Source organism: Anguilla rostrata, chromosome 3, assembly GCF_018555375.3.
Source record: "Anguilla rostrata isolate EN2019 chromosome 3, ASM1855537v3, whole genome shotgun sequence".
NCBI classification, from domain to species: Eukaryota; Metazoa; Chordata; class Actinopteri; order Anguilliformes; family Anguillidae; genus Anguilla; species Anguilla rostrata.
In genome coordinates this window covers 34,503,160-34,524,690 of record NC_057935.1, presented here as the reverse complement: position 1 = coordinate 34,524,690, position 21,531 = coordinate 34,503,160, and the positions used below count along the sequence as shown (strand labels likewise).

General features: G+C 38.3%; 2 protein-coding genes across 2 annotated transcripts in view; one reads left to right on the top strand and one right to left on the bottom strand.

Moving 5' to 3' along the window:
* The window catches only part of zc3h15 (zinc finger CCCH-type containing 15), a 454,134-nt gene that overhangs the window by 206,506 nt on the left and 226,097 nt on the right, over nucleotides 1-21,531 (top strand). The gene's annotated exons all lie outside the window — the stretch shown is intronic.
* The window catches only part of LOC135249678 (titin-like), a gene marked incomplete at its 3' end in the record, with an annotated part of 52,195 nt that continues 30,666 nt past the window's right edge, over nucleotides 3-21,531 (bottom strand). Inside the window, exons 23-38 of the mRNA XM_064325194.1 lie at nucleotides 20,021-20,284; nucleotides 19,661-19,921; nucleotides 17,867-18,127; nucleotides 17,471-17,734; nucleotides 17,120-17,380; nucleotides 16,675-16,935; nucleotides 16,324-16,584; nucleotides 16,089-16,230; nucleotides 13,968-14,136; nucleotides 13,642-13,873; nucleotides 11,397-11,681; nucleotides 9,311-9,436; nucleotides 8,963-9,157; nucleotides 4,800-5,189; nucleotides 2,601-2,651; nucleotides 3-1,771 (exon numbers count right to left, since the gene is read on the bottom strand). Of these exons, the coding sequence (XP_064181264.1) occupies nucleotides 3-1,771; nucleotides 2,601-2,651; nucleotides 4,800-5,189; nucleotides 8,963-9,157; nucleotides 9,311-9,436; nucleotides 11,397-11,681; nucleotides 13,642-13,873; nucleotides 13,968-14,136; nucleotides 16,089-16,230; nucleotides 16,324-16,584; nucleotides 16,675-16,935; nucleotides 17,120-17,380; nucleotides 17,471-17,734; nucleotides 17,867-18,127; nucleotides 19,661-19,921; nucleotides 20,021-20,284 (5,192 nt within the window). The remainder of the gene's footprint in view (nucleotides 1,772-2,600; nucleotides 2,652-4,799; nucleotides 5,190-8,962; nucleotides 9,158-9,310; nucleotides 9,437-11,396; nucleotides 11,682-13,641; nucleotides 13,874-13,967; nucleotides 14,137-16,088; nucleotides 16,231-16,323; nucleotides 16,585-16,674; nucleotides 16,936-17,119; nucleotides 17,381-17,470; nucleotides 17,735-17,866; nucleotides 18,128-19,660; nucleotides 19,922-20,020; nucleotides 20,285-21,531) is intronic.

Genomic DNA, 21,531 nt, shown 5'->3' with positions numbered 1-21,531 from the left:
TTCTGAGACTGCACAGATATAGCACTATCTATACCTGGAATTTGTTCAGTGTGTTCAGATTGGAGCAACTGCTTTTCTTCAGAAGTTAGAGATGATTGAACTAATTTATCCTTCAGCATTTGTGCTTTCTCTTCCTTTGGTTTGTATATTTCAAATTTCTGTTCTTTTGATAAAGTTTGTTTAGTCTCACTGGTAGAGATATGAACTGGCTTAGACAACTCCTTCACTAATGAAGACTGTAAGGCTGAATCTGAGGAGGATAACTCTGTTGAATGGGCTTCAGCTATTTCATGCTCCCTTGTTGATATGGCAGAATACAATATTTTTATTCCTTCCTTTACTTTATAACTTTTTTCAACTTCAGGCTTGGGAATCATTTGTAATTTCTCTTTCATTATTGGTATCCTGGTTTCTACTTGGTGACTTGTGACAACTTGTTTTGGCTCAGGAGTTGGCTGAATCAGTTCTGGTTTCCTGTCACTTAACTCAGTTTTCACAGTGGCTACAGGTGTTATTTCTTCAACAACTGCAGACATCATTTTCGATTTTTGCTCCCGGGTCAGCTCTAACTCTATTATCGCTGGAGTCTGGATGTATTCTGAGTGCTGCTCTGTGAAACCATGACTCTCCTGGACCGCAGGAGTAAAGGATGCCATGTGCAGCTGTCTCGTAGGTAAGGCTGCAACTGGATGGAGCTGGGTAGGTCCCACCATTACCCTTTCTTCCATCTCATGAGACTGCAGCACTGCAGCTTGGTGAGGAACTTGCTCTCTATGCAGGGAAGCAGAAGATATTCCCACCTGTAGCAAGTTATCCACTTGCTCACTGGCAATAGTCTGCCTATCCTCTGTGCCAATGGTGTATACCATCTGATGTCCTGACTGCACATTAGCTCTGGCCTCCCCTGGGAGGTTCACAGAATACAGTCGGGATTCAGTGACTTGCTCTGTCATTGAAACTTTGTAACTTTTCTGCTTGTGAGCAAATGTGTGGTCCTGTCGACTTGAGACAGAGACAGTATCACGGAACACGATCAGTTCAGCACTGCAGGAGGCTTCCCCAGATGCATTGGATGCCCTACATGTATAGAGACCACTGTCTTCCTGCTGGATACCCATCAAGTTAAGGTACCCAGAGCCATCTGGATTATTTACCACAGTGAAGTACTTACTGGGCTGAATCTGGTAACTTCCCCTAAACCACTGAACCTCAGGAAGGGGATTCCCTGTGACACTGTATCGAAACTGAGCTTGACTTCCTACAGTGCATTGTGTGGATTCTATCTCTGTAGTGAAACAAGGAGGCTGGCCAGAAACTTTAAACCAGAACTCTGATTTAGGAATTTCTTTTGCTTTGACATGCAGGAATGCTGAACTAGTTGACTGACCAAATCTGTTGCTGACAGTGCAAGAGTACTCCCCTTCATCTTCTGTCTTTACCTGGGAAATGGTCAGTGTATATTGGTTTTCTTCTTGATAAAATGTATAAACTGATGAGGATGTAATCTCCTGTTTATTGTGGAACCACTGCACTTTAGGCTTTGGAAAGCCAAATACCGTGACAGTAAATTTAGCTGTCTCTCCAACTGAGATATCTGCTGGTGAGAGCTGGGTGATAAAAACAGGCTTTTCCTTTTTCTTCTCTAATGTACTAGAATAGCGTTTAGACTCTGGCTTGAGTTCAGATGTAATGCTTTTTTCTGATAATTGTAGGCCAGTGCTGTAGGATTCTTTTCTCTGTTCTTCATCTGACACAGAGAAGCTAGAAAATGCTGTAAAAAATAACAAGGTTTAGGTTTACTAAAAAAATAATCACACAATTATCTCTTGGGCACTGTACAAAGTTATACTTATTTTTTAAATTAAAACATAGAGGTTCATCCTATAAACTGTTAGAGAATACAATAGCCAAAAAATGGCCTAAGCTTTTTCAGAATGCATCTTGGCAGGAGAAGCACGTTCACAAAATATACACCACCTTTCTCACCATCATGAACCTTTTTTCTGATTACCTGAAATGCCAATGTTTTTCATTCAGTTATTTTTTTTAAATCAGAATTCATCACAACCAAATATTACATTTTCTGCGATACCACTTGAACTTTAAGCAAAATATAAGATTATAACATAAGATTAGAATGACAGGTATGCCATCAGCAATGTTCTGGGTTGGCAGGGGAAACCCCATGCCTACATAGTACACAGAGTTTGGCACATCAAATATACAGAAGAGTAGCTGCTTACACAACATTAACTTTGATATTTCTGATGCCCAAAGGCTTTTCCCAAGGCAAATATAATATGTAATTGTTCATTCAAAATGTACACAATATGACAATGCAATAATTAATTTAACATCTTGATGTTGAAGATACAATCATGACTTGTATACAGCAAGACACGCACACCCGCGTACACGCATACACACACACACACACACACACACACACATACACACAAAAGAAAACAGTACATACCAACCAAGACATGCAGGCCTTTCAGGGTATTTGTAAGAAAGACGACTTACGAAGGCATATGAATGGAATTACACTTAAACTAGCTATTGCGATCACTGTAAATTGCACAGTGAAAAATATTTACCTTTGACTTGCTCCTCGATTCTGGCTGTAGTATCCCGCTCCATTTTTGTCACTATAAAGAGAAAAAAACTGTCAGTTAAAATGTATCCAAGATATTCATCCAAAATCAAAACAATACAAAAAGCAGATGTGGCTGCCCAATTGCATTTCTTGTGCATCTATGTTGGTGAGACTGTGACATGCTTGTTTATTTTCAGGTCATATTTTCTTTTTTTTAAGATGCCTGTAAAAAAGCAAGATATATAGCCCAAGCGAAAAATGAAAAGAAATTGCGCAGGAATCTTCATCTCTGTCATGCCTTATCCTGTCAGGTTTCCTGAAATGGTGTCGCACTAGAAGTCTTTCATTCCAGTGGAATAAAAGTGGGATGCAGCAGTGAAATGAACGGCCAGTTTCAAAATAACATTAGGAAGGACCAAACCATGCACTTGCCAACCTTTCGTCACCCTGAGGTGGGTGCTGCAGGCAGCGTCTCCAGCAGAATTGACTAATTTGCACATGTAAGTATCGCCTTGCCTAGGACCAATGTTCTTTATACTTAAGCAGCACAGGGGCCCATCGTGTTTCAATGAGTACGATGCTGACTCTTCAACAATCAATTGATTGTACAACCAAATGACAAATGGAGAGGGTATTCCTTTCGTAACACAAAAGAGAGACAAGCCATCTCCACATTTTGTACGAGGTTCAGGGGGAAGTTTCTGAAGGAACTCTGGGATGGGGGCAGTGCAGATTTCTGGTTCTTCATACGGCACAACATCAGAGAAATAATTTTGGCTTATGTGCCCCTGTATTCTGTGGGCAGAGGGCGATGAGGTTCCATGTTTCTGAGAGGCCTCCTGCTTGTCTTGGTCAGCGGGCTTTTTACTGGGCTCTTTGTCTGTTTTAGAACCATTACTGACTGAATCGCAGGGGACTGGGGTGTCTGCTTTGGCATTTGCTTCTTTGGCTGAGTGAGAATAAAGTTAGGGAAAATTATTAGGTATCAAACACAAAAGTGAGAGGATATTTTAGATTTAAATACTGAATGTTAGTAGGATGAGAAGATGCTATTAACGCAAATGTCAAGGAATTATCTATGATTATTAAGCAAGTTATTAAACAATGGTTACAACTGGTTATAATTAAGAGGATAAATATTAAAGGTAGACATAATGCCAAGCTGAAGCAGAATGAAGTGAAATGGTCCAATACTGGGGAAGAAAACTTGTAACCACCTTCCACCACAAGCTGTGCAGATGTACTGTTCTCGCCATGTTTATTTTTGACTGTACAGCAATAAAACCCCTGATCCCTGAGCTGGACATCGTGAATAGTGAGGTACAGTGCTCCGCCATTTTGTGAGAATGTCATCCTCTCTGTGTTAATGACCTTCTTTTTATTATGATCCCACAAGATCTCAGTAAAGGGTTGCCCATCAAAGGAGCAGATGAACTGAGCCACGTCACCAATTCTCACTCTGAGATCATTCAGCTTCAGAAGCACAGCAGGGCTCCTGGTAGTGCTCATCTCAGATCTGTCCACAGACTGGTACACAACTGCCCTTTGTACAGATGAGGAAGAAATCTTCATTGAGGACATCTCAGACACAGTCTCAAACTGAACACTTTGGGACTGCTCCTCCACTGACTGAAACCTTTTTGAATATGCTTCCTCTTTGTGGGTAAAAAGTGAGGTCACTGAGGCCTCACAGGAGGAATGAGAGGTGATGCTTTGTTTTGCGGATTCTCCAGTGCTTGAAACACTTTGCCTAGCTACAGTTCTCACTGTTTGATCTGAGCAATAAAAAACAAAGTATTAAGCAATGATCAACAGTCTCAAAAAAGGATAGGTTATGTTTGACATGCTCAGTTCAAAGTGATAGATGCGATTTCGTGACTCATGGAAGGAGAGGTTGATGAAAAAAATGGGTGAAAAAAAATGAGTTCATATCACTTGCATAACAGGGCATCTTCTTGACCACTGGTGGATTAATTCAATGAAGAATGGCAGGATCTGAATTATATTTCACCGCTGTATTGTAGTTTCGAAAATGGAGTCAAGTACAGTAAAACAGATTACTACAAACTGTCTACTTATTTCTGAAAATGATAATGGAAGGAGGACGAGTGGAGAAGAGATGCTGAGAATTGAAATAATTAATATTAGTGGGTGATTAATAAAACAGTCACAAATTACTGACAACAAACAAAAAATTTACCTTCTTTGGTTACTGCAAGGGTAGCCGTGCACACCGCCTCTCCAGAATTGTTGGTCGCTTTGCAAGTGTATAGTCCAGCATGCTCAGGGAAAGCATCAACTATGATTAGCGTGGCAATTGTTGTCATCTCATCGAAATGAAAGACAACATTTTTTGTTGGCTTAACAAGCTGCTGATTATGAAACCAGCTGATCTCTGGCTTTGGCATGCCAGACACGCGAGCATGGAATCTGGCAACTTCTCCGTGAAGCACTGTGCAGCTTGCAATAGGCTGAATGAAAGCGGGTCTTTGGCCAATTGGCTCCTTCTTTACACTCGATATGCTTGTAGACAGACTTGTTGACGCATGCCATTGAGCCTTGGGTGTACTGTCCTTAATTTGCTTATACCCTGAAAGGAAGTATGACAATGTTTAATCATACTGTTTTAATCATTATCATATCATCATAAATGGATGTATATGTTCGTATTAATGTGAAAATTCTAAATATGTATTTGGGTTCTACATATAGCAAAATAGCCTTTATCACACTCAAGACTCTAATCTGCAATAAAAATTCACATGGTAGTCTTTTGCTAGTTACTGGGCAGACTACATATATTCCCCTTTTCCACCAAGGCATTCTGAGGGCCGGTTCAGAGCCGGTACCTAATCGGGAACCAGTTCTTTGCTTTTTGACCGCAAAAGAACCAGCTCTCGGCAAGGAAAACTGGTTCCAAAGGGACACCAACACTTGGCTGGTCTAGAACCAAGAACCGCTTACATAAGGGGCTGGGGGCAGGATTATCGTGACCAACCAAGACCAACTAAAACTTTGTGACTGCCAGGTAGAGTGAGACCACCTTCGTTCGACAGACAGGAAAACGTAAATTGATTTGCAACTATATATGAAATAGGCAAAATATCGGTAACAACCTGTACCTAGTTATGTAGTTAAAAATGTCCTTGTTATCCTCCAGTGGTTATTTTTTCAGTACTTTCACAATTTTTTTCTGTGCCGGCAATTAAGTCATAGGTGGTTCAGCACTAGCTTTTGGTTGCTAAGGGGATGTGTATCGACCACCCCATATAAATGAATGGAACCTGACATAAATTTGCTAGCATACTGTTTAAGTGCCCTGTCTTGCGTATTTGAGGTTATTATGAGAAAGGGTGGTCGCTATCAGCACGTCTAGGAATCCGTACATATTCACTGTTGTAACCCAAGTCGCAGGACGCAAAATAGCCGTGAGGGCAAATCGGAGCTTTAGAATGTCTCCAGCAGCGTATGCGCGTGAGCTCGACAATACATTTCTCACAGAAAAGGTAGTTTGTCGCTTTTTTTTTTAGTTCATTACAATGGTGATAGAATTGACAAGAATTAAGTGGTACTGTGCAGTTAGCCTTTACTGATCGCCGTACAAGGTTAATGTAATGTAACTAGCGCAATCTGACAGTACTAACTCATAAAAATGTACTTTGAATGGTACTTGCTCAATCTAACGGTAAATGTGAAAAACATTTGATTATAGTCAGCGGCACCAAAATTTTCTGTCACACCCTCAATAAATGGCAAAAGCCCCAGTAGAAGGTTCAATTAAATCTTTAAAAGTTATATATTTTCTGAATCGTTATCAATTCCGCTTGGTCACAGTGAGTGAAACTAGGCGATATGAGCGTATAGTTGCTATGTACATTACGTCTGAAGGATTCAGCCTAGTTGTTTGCTACCTAAACTTCACAGCACACTTATCACCGTTAACATGATTGTAGCATGAAGTGTCTATTTTCAAAATCCATTTAAACCATTCACCTGGGACTTTGAAGTTATAAAACAGGATGTATCAAGTGTCCAGCAAAAATATTGACCTGGCTATCAATCAGAATTCTAAGAGTACCAACTGCCATAAATGAGCGCGTAAAATCAACAAGTTAGAGCTATTATGATGTCACTGGTTCAGACCCCCACAAATGTAAACAATCGAATGTTCAGTGAAATCTACTGGTTTTCGGTGCCGTCGGAGTCCCGATCTAATCATTGATGGGAAAGTGCGAGCTAAAAGGCCACAAAAATAGCCAATATATCACTAATATTGCATATATGTACAATCGCTGTTCACAATATGTTAATTTAACACTAAACTGATATTTTAATCACAATACTTATGTTAATTTGAAATTATGTTACTCAGTTTGAAATTATGAAGCAACGTCTGCACCACTGGATTTAATGGGTCGTGATGAGATAATTCCGAGCGTGTTGCTAGTCTTAAAGTTGATATAGTAAATAAGGCTGTAATAATATAACTAAATGTATATGCATGAAGATGGTTTTTTACATTTAGACAGTTTATTATCTGTATTTTTACAGGACATACATTTTAATAGGTAACGATGTTGCTGGGAAAGCGGAGACATATACAAACGTATACAGTGACGTAATGACGTGGCTCTCTAGCCCGTGGAAAAGCAAACCAGTTCTTAGAAGGTTCGCAAGTTGAACAAACTGTGAACCGGCACTAGCACCAGCCCAGAACCAGAACTAGGTCCGCGTTGGTGGAAAAGAGGTAATAGAGGATTAAGTAGGTCATATTTAAGTTTTTGCGCAAAGAGACAACAATTTGCAGGTATTTCCATTGGTTGGTGAAATGCATAAGGGAATGCAAATAGAATATTATTTAATTATACAACAACTTGGCCAAATACTCTTTGGTTTTGATCGGTTGGGAGGTTTGAATTATTTTTCCATATAAGCCTGGCTATGATGTAGTCGGCAACAGTTTAATCACCATTCTAAATTATTGTGCATCAGGGGTCTGACTCGATAAAACAAACATGGATAATGATGATTTTTTTGTTGTACCCTTCATCGGGAAGGATATCCCATAAGGTCTTTGCAACTACCTCAAGCTTCTTCCAGCTGAAATCAGCGGCAAAGCTCATTTACAAGTGAGAGTGTACAGTGAACTCAATTATTTATTGTTATATTTTTAAAAAATACATTTAAATTATTTAATACACTGAAATAACTGTATTTAAGGTTTTTAAGCCTCCGTGTGCTTTCCATGAGTTAGCCAGCTAACCTGCTTGCACTCATGCATCGTAATTTACCTAGAAAATAAAACAAGAATGGCAGAGAAAAGTCTGCTAAAAATTACCAGTACCACCTTTGACTACAATGGCATACACTGATAAAAATAAAAAATAAAAAAACAAGAAAAGACTGTAGATTATGACCAAAACGGAATTGAACCAAGCAAGACAATACTTGAGTGAACATTGGTTCAGCTTTTCAGCGAGAGCTCAGGAACTTGAAGGGCTTCAAAAGTGACATTTTAGCTTGCAGAATTTCTACTGGACAGATAATCTTGCTTGTTCTATTTCTTTCGGAATTTGTTATCGCCCCAAATAGTGTAGCCAGTGTAGCAAGAAAATGTTAGCAAGTTAGCTGATGTATTTAGCCCACTGTTATAGCTATGCTGTATGCTAGGTGTTATCTTGTAGCTTATCGGTAGCAAGCTAGCTGTGTTTAAAGCTTATCTGTAGTGAGCTAGCTATTTTTATAGCTACCTATGCTGTTTAAGCGGGGGGGAAGAAATTGCACAATCCAGTTCCAGATGCATTTAGTAATGTTTGTTTGACCAACATTTTGCCCGTATCGTCTCGTAAAAGCAAAAGCGCCAGTGTCTGCATTTATTGATTGTCATTAGCCCATAGTTGTAAATAAAAACTATAGCTACGGTCATTGTTCACGTTCATTATGAGGATGTTATGCGTTTTATTTTCTACCTGTGAATGAGGCATGATATGATACTGCACCTCAATCATCATGGAAAAAGAACATCTAGACAAAAGATGTGCTTCTTGAGTGTATTTGAGAATCCCAAACAATAAACATAGTCATACATATTAGTTATGTTTTGTATGTTGTAGAAATTAGGAAATGCTTTTCACATGTAAGTACATGCTATAAGGTAGTCATCAGAAGAACATGAAAAATAACTAGATAAGCATGTAGTTGTTCCAATGACATTTGGTATGCACTTATCGTACGTTGTTTTGGATAAAATGCCAAATAAATGTAATGTAAATGTAGTGTAAGCACCGTAAGCCATCTGCCAAACAATATGTGACAATATAGCATAAATCATATCAAACAGTAAATTAAAAAAGAAGTACTTACCTTCACCGTCAAGCGTCAGAACAGCTGAGCAAGAGACCATTCCAGCTGAGTTTCTGGCAACACAAGTATACTCCCCCCCATCCCCTGGGTAAACTCTGATAATTTCCAGCTGGTGATTATCATCAAACTGGGACATTCTGAAAATGTCAGACTGCTTGATCTCCTTGTCTCGGCAGTACCAGGTGATGGTCAGGTCTGGAGAATGGAAGACAAGGGGTTAATTTTCTGAGTAATGCATTTCCTCATTTGTGCATACACATATGCACACGCACGCAGGTACACACACACGCACACACACACACACATACACACAATATTGCTTTAATGAAATTATAAGCTGTAAAGTACCTTCTCCAGATATGCGGCACTGGAATCGAGCAGACTCCCCTTCCTGAGCAGAGGTGGTATATATTGGAGAAACAATCACAGGGGGAGACATTGGAGCCCCAGTATCAGGGGAAATAACCTCTGGAACTACAAACAAAAAGAAAAAACTCAGTCACAAAAAAAACCCACAAAGCAGCTTTCAGAACAATAATAACAATAATAATAACAATAATAATAATAATAATAATAATAACAAAGATATTTGCTTATAAGATATTTGGATTATAGGGAGAACTTTATTTATAAATTTACAGAATGGAACAAGGAAATGGCACAATATACATTTTTACCACATCACTTGACCTTAGATATTATTTAATGTACCAATATGCAACTTTTAAACTTAGTTTTTGGGTTGCTTCTCTTTGAAACTTATAAATTAACTGCCCACCATGAGCTAATAAATTTAAGGCATTTACATGAAAAAAATGCTTTACATCATATCCAAACATGACTGGAAATGTCTTGGCTATGAGAACATGTAGTTGCCAGTGACAACTGCTGTGTTGGCTGTTATTATTATTTATTAATATTAAAGGATAGGTCTTTAATTAGGTAAACATCTTTCCCTGAGTCTTGTCTATTTAATTATAAATCTATTGAAATGCTTTAAATCCTATATTGTTTGAGCCACAGCCAATAATTTCTCCTAGATTTTATAGGCAGTTTTGTGTTTCATTTTAGAAGCCATTAGTAAAATGGTATGGAAGCATTTTCTTTTTGGTGCTTGGCTATTCTAAAAGTTGCATCAAACTTCTGATTACTACAATCACAATTAAAGGCATACTATGCATGTCATTACTATGATGTATTGGCAATCTGTGTTTGGATTCACTTCTGCCTAGTTTTTGCTTGTCTACCTGTAATTATGATTCTATAAAGTGTTCAGGACGTTCCAGAACACTGTATAGAATTACAATGCTTTTTTCTTTGTGTACTGTATCTGAAAAGCATGTGGCCAATAGAAGAAGAAGGAGAAGCGGAAGAGGAAACTTTTGATTGATTGATTGACTACTACAATGGTGCGTTTTCTGCTGGGTGAGTGAGAGATTGCCTGGGTGGCTAACCACTAACCAAGTGTTTGGTAATGTTAGGCAGCTGCAGATATTATCAAACTAAATTCAGTTATGTTTGGCAACGTTAGCTGGCTGGCCATGATTTGAATTTGCTGTGGTTCTGATATTTTATAAAGTAAGAACTTAAGGCTGGAGAGTAGAATTCCAATCTACTTTTATTGGCTGAAATGGGCCAGCTAGCTATCAGCTAGAGTCTACCAGCCGAAAATCTGACTATCCCGTACAAGTTATGTATTTTTTTCGGATACGCCAGAGGTCAGAGAGACATTGCATTTTTCACAAAAGTCATACATCAGCTGAATGTGTGGTCGTGGGCTTTTGTTGCCAAGGGAGCTGGCCTGTAAGCCAGCTTTGCTGCAATAGGTATACGAAGCTAGAATCTGTAAACATGCAAATAAAATAAAATAAAATCAATAAAAATAATAAATTTTGGTAATGAATGTATGTGTTTGTGAGTATGTGTGCTTATGTTAGAGAATTTTGCTGTGCTTCCAGGCATGCTAAAGTAGACTGAAACCCACTGGTATTATGCTAGCAGTGGTTATCATAGCTAGGTCCGTTAGCCACTGCTAGCTAAAGCTAGCTACCCCGTAACTTTCCTGCATATGGCAACAAAGTGGGAGCTTTTTTGCTATCAGATATGTCAGACAAGCATTTTGATGTACTTGTGACTGCCTGACAGGTATGAATGCAACTATTGCTGTATTTTTGAAAGAGACGACATTCCAGCTGTCTGCAATAAGATGTTGCAATTATACCGACATCGCTAGCCACAGTAAAATATCTAGTTATTTTGGTGGTGCATGAGCATATCTTGGGGGTGTAGGTGGGGCTGAAAAAGGTGGGAGGAGACATTTTTGATTGTAAACATAGGAGAGAAGCAAGGAAAGAAATCCTGGACAGTAAAAATCTTAGCTTTTGTGTCAGTCAACAGAAGTTTGGTAGTAGCAGCAGTAGTTGTCCACTGTTACCTTCCACATTCAGAGAAGCAGAGCTTGTAGCTACACCATAGTCATTCTTGGCTTCACAGTTGTAGACAGCTGCATCCTCTGGGAAGACCTCAATGAGCATCAGTGTGTGGACATCCCCGTGATGTAAGAATTTACACTTGAATCCAGCGGACAGGGCCTGGGAGTCCTTGTACCAGAAAATTTGAGGCTGAGGGGTGCCTTTCACTTCCACAGAGAAACGGGCAGGCTTGCCAGCCTCCACAGATAGGGGCTCCATTTGTTTGATGATCTTGGGAGGCTCAGGAACTGAATCAAATGGGAAATGAAGCACATGAGAAAAAGCAGGTATAAATGAACATATTCATGTTTCTGGGTGTTAAAGGCTGTCTAGAAAGAAAATCCTGCAGATAATATGAAACAAAGCAGACCAAATAGTATTTTATCCACACTTAATGAAGACATTTGAAGATGTATGTTGATTATGCCCAGTTTCTTACAGATGTTGTTATTTTGCATTTTCCTTGATAATTTTAGATGCGCTGAAGTGAGCGCATCTAAAAGCCACTTAAAGGCTTGGTTTGTTCCTTGAAAATTTGTTAGTAAATTCACACTTAGTTTCACTAACATTGCATTGCGGCAGATTGCACATTCTTTTTGCACCCATTGCTTGAGCTAAATTGACCTCAATAGTCTTTGCGTGGGGTGTTTACCCCACCTTTTAAAGCTTATTTGTGCAACACCAGTTTGGAGGAATTGTGGTCACAAAATATTGGTGAATTGGCACAGTTTGGATAGCCCAACCGACAACTGTGGGCCGAATGATTACAATTACATTTGTGCCTGCGCACAACCATATCAGCCACAAAGTGGGGCTGATTCTCTTGCCTGCACAATTTGGAATGCTTTTTGCTCTCTGCACAAGAAATAGTAAATAACGTCACAAGCCAATATGGTAATTTGTGCACTCTGGGCCCAGTGTCAAGCATTTAGTATCAATTTCTTTCAAAATTATTTCCGGTAGTGAATATATTTCCATCACTGGTATAGTAAAGCAATTATCAAAGATTATCCAGCTAATTTCACAAAGAATGATTAAAAACTGGAGGATCAAAGCTGCAGAAAAGCAAAAAATGTTAAAAATGATGTTGTTTAAATGTAAATAAGTAGTCATAATAAACTGTGTAAAAATACAGGAAATAACATTTTGTTTGAAAAAACATTTTTTAACCCTGACACCCCCTGCTAGATCATTTCAAATCAAAACAACATTTCAAATGTAAAAATTAAGCCCTTGGATATAATACTATGGTACAAATGTTCAAGTACTCAGCACGTAAACTCCAGAGTAATTGAGCAGAGCAAAACGCTATCCTAGAGCTTACATTCCTTCACAATACACAAAACATCTTTAATGGTCCAAACTTCTCTCACTATCTTCCTCAAAACAGATTGTGCATAAGTGTACCAAATGACAGAATCATGTATATCCAAAGCATTTTTCATAGTACTCTCAGACTAGTGCAACTATACTGTACATGGCCCATAGCCCCACCCTGAAACTGTGCTTCTAATGAACCGTTAAATCCAACCATATGTTTATAACCACTGCAAATTTTGTACACTGAGTCACTATCACAGTGGAAACCTACTTGTAAGCATATCCGTTGTAAGACCAACCAAGATAGCTATATTGATGAAAATCTTTAGGAATTAACTATTCCAATTCAAAATCCATTTAAATTCTCAATAAAATAAAGCAATCAATTTCTAAGAATTAATTTATACTCAGTCACAACCTGAAATATTCACAGTATTCACTGTCTAGTGAGTAATTATTCAGCTTTCCTTTTCTTTTCAAAATAAATTAACTTATAAAAGGTATTTGGAAACATGCACATTCTCTTGCATAGCCTACATAAAATGTGATTGCATGAAATAAGTGTCTAGTCATCAACAAGGCAGCTACAAGAGGATTCCTTTTTAAAGTGTTACAGTATAACAGTTTTTAAATGAACCGAAGTAAAGCCACATGTGCTCTGAAAATCCCTCAGTCAACACTCTCAAATGAAAACCAAATGAAGCAAAATAAACAAATGTGAATTGGCAAGCCAGGTTTGAATGCAAAAAATGTGAAATAATTGCTTTTAACACTGGACAGCTTTTTCAAGGGGAAATTTTAAGTAAAATGTATCAATGTTTATAAGAAAAAACAAAAATATGTAATTTAATCATTAAGTGAGAACTATGAAAATAAAGTTCTGCTTACTTTTGACATGCAGAGTAATTTCACTCCTGTTCCTGCCAGCAATAAATGTGTACTTCCCAGCATCACTGCGGTAGGTCTCTGTGATGGTCAAGCGATGGACCTTTCTGATAGCTGCATAGCTGAATCTTTCCTCAGTTGACAACTGAATCTCAGTTCCATTTCTCAGCCATCGAGCTTCAACGTCATCTTCATTTACTTCAAATTCAAATGTTGCTCTCTGCTTCTCAAGAACCTAGAAGAAAGACAGAATGCACATTTTCAGATAAAAATATGAAAGTTATACTTTTTTCTTCATTTTTGAAGAGATCTATAAAAAGCATATTTACAGTTATTTCCCTCTCCCTGGGTTCTGTAATCCTGACATCACGGCCCTCCACAGTGAGATGGGCCTTAGAAATACTTGAACCAGCAACCACAGAATACTCTCCAGCATCAGATATGCGAACAGTTGGGATCATCAGGCGGTGCACGTACTTCTCAGTGGTAGTTTTGTATCTGCAAGCAAAAAATAACCATTTTATAAATAAAATGATATGGATGACCAATATAAATGTAAAATGTTCATGGTGGTTCTACCATTTATTATTATTATTATTTTTATACAATTGTTGCCAAAGCACTTCTACATAAGCTACAAGGCATTCTGTGCAGTTAAATCCTTTTGAACATTTTATTTTACATGGAAATTGCATTCTGCTGAATTTCTATTACTAAATTCTAGAACTTTTCATGGACATTCAGAGGCGGCTTTAAAGGCTTCAAAGACTGCTTTTGTAAAATATCATATCATGAATGTCAGGGAGTATGCGCAAAGTAGTAGTAGTATGCGCAAAAAGTAGTTTCAAGCACCAAAATAAAAAATGTTTTCAAGGACCTGAGTGACCTTGTCAAGAGGCCTTTTTGCTTTCACAATACCATCTCTATTTATACTTACATTTTATGTTTCGTTCATTGTCACCATAATTGATGAAATTGATGGAAATTTATGCTGGAAAAATGATCAATGCAAAGAGACCATTACAGTGCCACAAAAAAGTACTTACATACTTCCTAATTTCCTCTACTATTGCATATGTGTCACACAAAATGGTTTCAGATCTTTGTCTAATATTACATTTTGTTTAAAGCGAAACTGAGTAAACCCAAAACCTTTTTTTTTTATTATTGAACCTTACCATCACAGTGAAGTAGTCATCACAAAGTTTCTACAAGCACACTAAGCCACGATCAAAGATAATTCCAGAAGAGATTAGAAAAAAGTTGATGAAATATATCTGTCTGAAAAGGGTTACAAAGCCATTTCTAAGCCACTGGAACTCCACCTAACCACAGTAAGAGCAATTATCTCCACATGAAGAACATTTGGGACAGTGGTGATTCTTCCCAGGAGTGGCCGGCCTGCCAAAATTTCTCCAAGGGTAGAGCAACAGCTCATCCAGGGAGAACATCCAAAGAACTGCAGGCCTCTTTTGCCTCAGCTAAGGTGAGTGTTCATGACTCCACAACAAAAAATGGGCAGGGCAAAAATGGGATTAATGGGATTGTAGCAAACCAGAAACCACTGTTAACCAAGAGAAATATCAATGCTGGTCTGAAATTAGCAAAAGCATGGATGATCCCCAAGCCTTGTGGGATAATGTTCTATGGATAGATGCAAAAAAAGTGGTAGTTTTTGGAAGACACGGGTCCCGTTATGTCTGGCATAAGGAAAAAACCCAGCATTTCACAGTAAGAACAGTCAAACATGGTGGTAGCGTGATGGTGTGCAGATGCTTTCCTGCCTCTGGACCTGGAGGACTTTTATTGAAGGAAACAATAAATTCTGCTCTGTACCAGAAAATTCCTAAGAATAATGTTTGATCATCTGTGAGCTGAAGCAAAAGTGTAATTGGGTTAAGCAGCAAGACCAGTGATCGAAAACAAAAAGGCAAGATCACATCGGAATGGCAGAAAAGAAACAAAATGAATGTTTTGGAATGGCCTATTCAAAGTCCTGACTTGAATCCAATAGAGATGCTGAGGCAGCACTTGAAACAAGCAGATTGTGTTAAAAAACCTACCAGTTTGTCTGAATTGAAGTAGTTGTGCAAAGAAGATCAGGCTAAAATTTCTTTACAGCAATATGAAAGACTGATCTCAAACAACAGTACGTGTTTGGTTGCAGTTGTTGCTGCTAAAGGTGGTGCAACCAGTTATTACGTTTACTTTTTCTCATGGGTGATATGGCTGCTTGAAAACTTTTTTCATTAAATAAATTAAATAATATTTTTTACAATGCGTGTTAACTCAGGTTCCCTTTATATAATATTACATTTTGTCTAAAGATCTGAAACCATTCAGTGTGACAAATATGCAATAACAGAGAAAATCAGAAGGGGCAAATACTTTTTCACGGCACTGTGTATGTACAAGGGAAAAAGCCAAAGGGGTTTAAAAAAATTACTTGCCTATCAGAAATTTCCAGCTCTTGACCATCTTTCATCCACATTACATGTATGTTTGGCTCAGAGATCTCGCATTCAAAAACAGCCCTTTTCTTCTCAGTTACTTTTATGTCTTTGATGTTCTTTCTGAATTCAACAACACGTGCTGAAAAACAAAGTGAATCACATTAAAGAAAATCAAGAAAACAGCAAATAACATGCCATTCAAAAGACAAAACCAGCATAAGAATATATTTACCTTCAATGTAAAGGTTAGCAGATGTTTTTGCAGACCCGGCCACAAAGGAGTACTCTCCACCATCCCCAAAGTGTACGTTCCTAATGGTCAGTGAGTGAGTGAGCTGTTTGGTGCGAATCTGGCATTTTTCTGATGATCGGATCTCCACACCATTCTTCAGCCACTTGTAGGTTATTCCTTCATAGTTTACATTCACCTCGAAGGTGATTGTGTCTTTCTCTTGAGCTTTGAGGTCCTTGAGCATAGATGTGATCAGAATGGCTGAAAAACAAAGAGAAACATGATAATTGTGTGGTTTAATTTTTTAGAATAAAATAAGAAAAGGAAATTAATGACTAGAATATGACTTACTGTTGACTGTCAGCGTGGCAGAAACTCTGTCATTTCCACATATAAAAGTATACTCTGCAGAGTCATCTCTGCTGGTATTCATTATTTTGAGCTGGTGCAGCTTGCCCTGTACCACGATCCTGAACTTCTCGCTCATCTCGATCTCCACTCCATTCTTAAGCCAGGTGGACGGCACATTGAAGTGAGAGACCTCACATTCAAAGGTGGCAACCTGGGTCTCAGGGACTTCAATGTTCTTCATTGTTTTTGTGACACGCAAAGCTAAACAAAGCATGGACGCAATTTTTTTTACTGCAATCTAACTGAATATAAATTTGTGAAATACATTTATGAAGTGTACAGACAATGTAATATTAAAATGAATTGTAACAATGAGGGGTGAAACAATCTGTTTCATAGTAAAACTGTCCAATTTCACATGAAGTAAGTACTTATCAGTACTTACCTTCAACATATAGTGTTGCACTGCATTGCAAATGTCCGACAACAGCTGTGTATTCTCCAGCATGGCGGGTGTTCACATTCTGGATGACTAGCTTGTGAGCCTTCCTCTCTGACAGTATCTTGCAGTTCTCACTGGGCTTCAGCTCAACATTATTGAACATCCACTTCACTGGGATGTTGTCATGAGACAAGCTCAGTTCAAAGGATGCAGTGGCATCCAAAAGGGAGGTCACATCCTTGGGTTTCTTCACAATCTTAATAGCTAAAAGACAGTGGAGAGATGTACATCTCAGGAACACACGATTACAGTTACATTGTTTTATATTTGTTAAACCATGCATGTCAAACTTACTCTCAACGTTAAGTCTGGCATTAGCAGACAGTTTTCCCAGTTTGAATCCATAGACAGACTCATCCTGTGTGTTACAGTTCTTGATCTTCAGGGTGTGAACCATGCCATCTACTATTATTTCAAACTTGTCACTGGACTGGATCTCAATACCATTCTTGGTCCATTGGAATCCTTTCACATTCGTGTGGGTCAGCTCAAGACTGAACTCTGCTTCCTGGGTCTCAGTGACTGTCTGGTTCCTCAGTGTCTTTCGCACCTTCACCGCTATGGAAAACAATCACGGGACAAGTATCACAAATATTTAATTATTTTTATTTTATTGAAGAAAATGTGTTTGCAAGTAATAGACCTGAATTATATAAGGAAGTATCAATAAGTCAATGATCGCCACAGTACCTTCAACTCTCAGGTTGGCTGTAGTCTTGGAGTTGGCCACTTGGTACGTGTATTCACCAACATCCTGAGGTCTAGTGATGACAATTATGAGGCGTCTTACAGCTCCATCTTTCTCACTCCTTATGTTGTCACCGAAATCCACAGGGCGGCCATCCTTTAGCCATTTCCCCTCAGTAATTGGATTGGCCACTTCACACTCAAACTCTGCAGTCTGGGACTCTGCTACTGTCACATCCTGGAGAGGTCTGTTAATTGCACCACCTGGAAGAATTGAAGGTAAATACTGAACTCTAGTGGGCACAATGGTGAAGTCATTAAATTTTGTCAGTTGGGATACTAATACATATGGACAATTGCAAGTCTTTGGGATGAAAACATTGTGTAATTTTCGTAACTGTTAAGATATTTAATTATGAATATAAGGCATATACCGAAGTATTTATTCAGGAATAATTAATACCATTCATTTGTTTTGCTCTTCTAAGATTTTCAAGAGTACAATTAAAATTTATCATTTATCATACTTTCAAACAATCTGTTTCACACCAGACTTGTGCACTGAGATGAGGGACACAGAAAGATGTATGAATACAAGCTCATGTAAGGGGCTGTGACTGCACAGTGCTCTATATATAGTTAATTCTTTATGCAATTCAGGCCACATCTCTTCCTTATGTGTCCCTAAGTATCTCATCTTGCATCCCGTAACAGCACAATCCATGATCACAATTAATCATAAAAACACGTGGAGCATGTATTTACCAGTTACAATTGGCCCAAACTGTTCAAGATTAAAACATGCTTTCTTGCAACTGTTTTTAGATGTACTGGAAAACCATTCACAAGTGTCATCAGTTATTAGTTTCAATTTAAAGTTCTAAACACAAACTCCCATCATTTTGTAACATTTCATCTTCCACCTTTTGTATGATCCAAGCACATGTCCTTGTGCTTGCATCATGAGCATAATCCAGATTTGTGCACTATTATATGATTACACACTTGACCTTATAATGTGAAATGTTCAAAATAATTGCTTATTCTGTTTACCAGTACTGTGGCTATTGTTTGTGAATGCACATCCTTTAATTTACACTATGACTTTTATTGTAGCAACAGAAAATACAAAATAATAAAAATAAAAAGTTTTTTTTTTTTATTTGCTAATGAATTTCTTTCTTCTTTTGTTCTTTCCTTTTTATTTATTGCATAGTGATCAGCTGTTCTATCAGCTATGCTCTTCAGAAAAACAAAAATGCAGACCTATGGAAGCAGCTCATCATTTGTTTAGTGAGTGCTTGTATAACTGCAAATTAAGAAATCAGAGAACCTAACCCCACAGAACCTTGTGTGCACACTTATTTGAAGTACCTAAGTGCTACACAATTAGAAACATCAAAGTGTCAAAGTATTACTTAAGTGTGCAGATTGGTGGTTCCTAGTGTCTGAACTGTACAACACATGCCCCTGTTTTGTCTTATATGGACTAAAAGCCACTGCAGCCATCTTACTCTACCCAAAGGAGAGGCATACTGGAGACACAATAAGGGCTGAAGCTGATGATGATCTGGTTTCTTTTTTCAACTCTTAAAAGAGCACAAGAACAGTAGGAGCTACATTTAATGTAATCCTCAAGTGGTTTAGATCATGGCATCAAGAGCATAATCAAAAAAAATATTATAAATATTATCTTTTAAACCATTAATGACAGTAATTGTGCAATAGTGAATTGAGTGTGTCCCCCTCTTGGTTTCATTTTAGAAGCAACTTATCATTATATGTTTTCGTACATACCTGATACAGAAAGTTTAGCACTGGATGTCTGTTCACCAGCAGCAAATGTGTATTGTCCCTCCTCATCCTTCATGGTATCAATGACAGTCAGTGTATAGCGTTTGCCCTTTGCCTCAATCTTGTGCTTGGGACCAGCTTTCAGATGCTGATTCTTAAAGGTCCAGAGAACATCAATACCAGAGTGGGACAAATCAACCGTAAAGGTGACATTCTGGGTTTCAGTGCAAACCTGGTCTTCCATATGCTTCACAATGTGAATTCCTAAGGAAAAACCACAACAACACCAAAAAAACATTAGGCTCAATTTCCTTGATTGAATGTTAAAAAGATATTTCTTATGGTATTAAATTATTTGCCTACTTTCAACAGTCAGTTTGCAGCTGGAATCAACTCTGCCAACAACCAATTTGTACTGCCCCTGGTCTGAGGCAAAGGTCCTGCTGAAGACCAGACGTTGCTTGGATCCTTTAGTGATCACCTGGACTCTTTCACTGGACACCACCAACTTGTCATTGTGATACCATTTTACTGAGCTAATATCAGCAGCAGAGATTTTAGCCTCCAGCACGGCTTTAGTGCCCTCCACTGAAGACACATCCTTTAGTGGGGTCAAGATGCCAATGGCTGCAATAAACAGAACAACCGCATTAATATCTGAAATAATACAGATATTACACATACACATAACACATACACAAACATATAGACTGTCAGATTTAATTTGAGGGTATTTTCAACTATATCAGGTGATCGATGTGTGAATTACAGCCCTTTTAATATATAGTTGCCACATTTTAAGGGACCGAATTGACATAATCTTTAAAAAAAACCTCATGTTTAGTATTTGGTTGCAAAGCCTGAACTCTGCAACCCACAGACATCCCCAGATGTTGGGTGTATTCCCTTGTGATACTCTGCCATGCCTGTACTGTGGCCATCTTCAATTTATGTTGGTTTCTGGGGATATTAGCTTTCAGTTTTGTCTCCAGCAAATGAAACACATGTTTATTTGGATTCTGGTCAGGTGACTGACTTGGCCAGTGAATAACATTTCATATTTTGACTCTGAAAAACTTATTTGTTGCTTTAGCTGTATGATTGGGGTCACTGTCCTGCTGCAAGGTGAAGTGCCATCCAATGGGTTTAGAGGCATTTCGCATCTCAGCAGATAAGATGTTCCTGTACTCTTCAGAATTTATTTTGCTGCTGCCATCACCAGTCACATCATTAATAAAGACAAGTGAGCCAGTTCCAGTGGCAGACAGAAATTCCCAATACTACCTCCATCACGTTTCACAGATGAGGGCCTACAGGTTAATACTAATCTCATCTGTCCATAAGACTTTGTTCCAGAACTCTACAATTTTTTATAATGTACTTCTTTTTAGCAATCCTAGTCATTCTGTTCTTGAGGCTTACCCGTGGTTTGTATTTTGCAGTGAACCCTCTGGGGTTATGCTGGTGTAGTCTTTTTATGGTAGTCTTTGATACATTTAAGTCTACATCCTGTACACATAGATGTATCAAAGTGCTCTTGATCTATTTGACAGCTGAAAAGTGGCTTTTTTAACAATTCACCTATGCCTACATCCCAGAGAGTGTTTTTGATCTGTTTGGCAGTTGAAAGGGGATTTTACTTCACAACTGAAAGCATTCTTCAGTCATCCACTACAGTGGTCTCCATGGTCTACCAGGTTGTTTGCTATTGCTGAGCTCATCAGTGCATTCTTGCTTCTTAACAATGTACCAAAACAGTTTTCATTTTAACACACTCAATGTTTTCACTATGTCTCTGATTGACTGATTCTGATGTCTCAGCCTCATGATGGTCTGCTTTACTGGCACTGACACTTCTTTGGTCCTCATTTGAC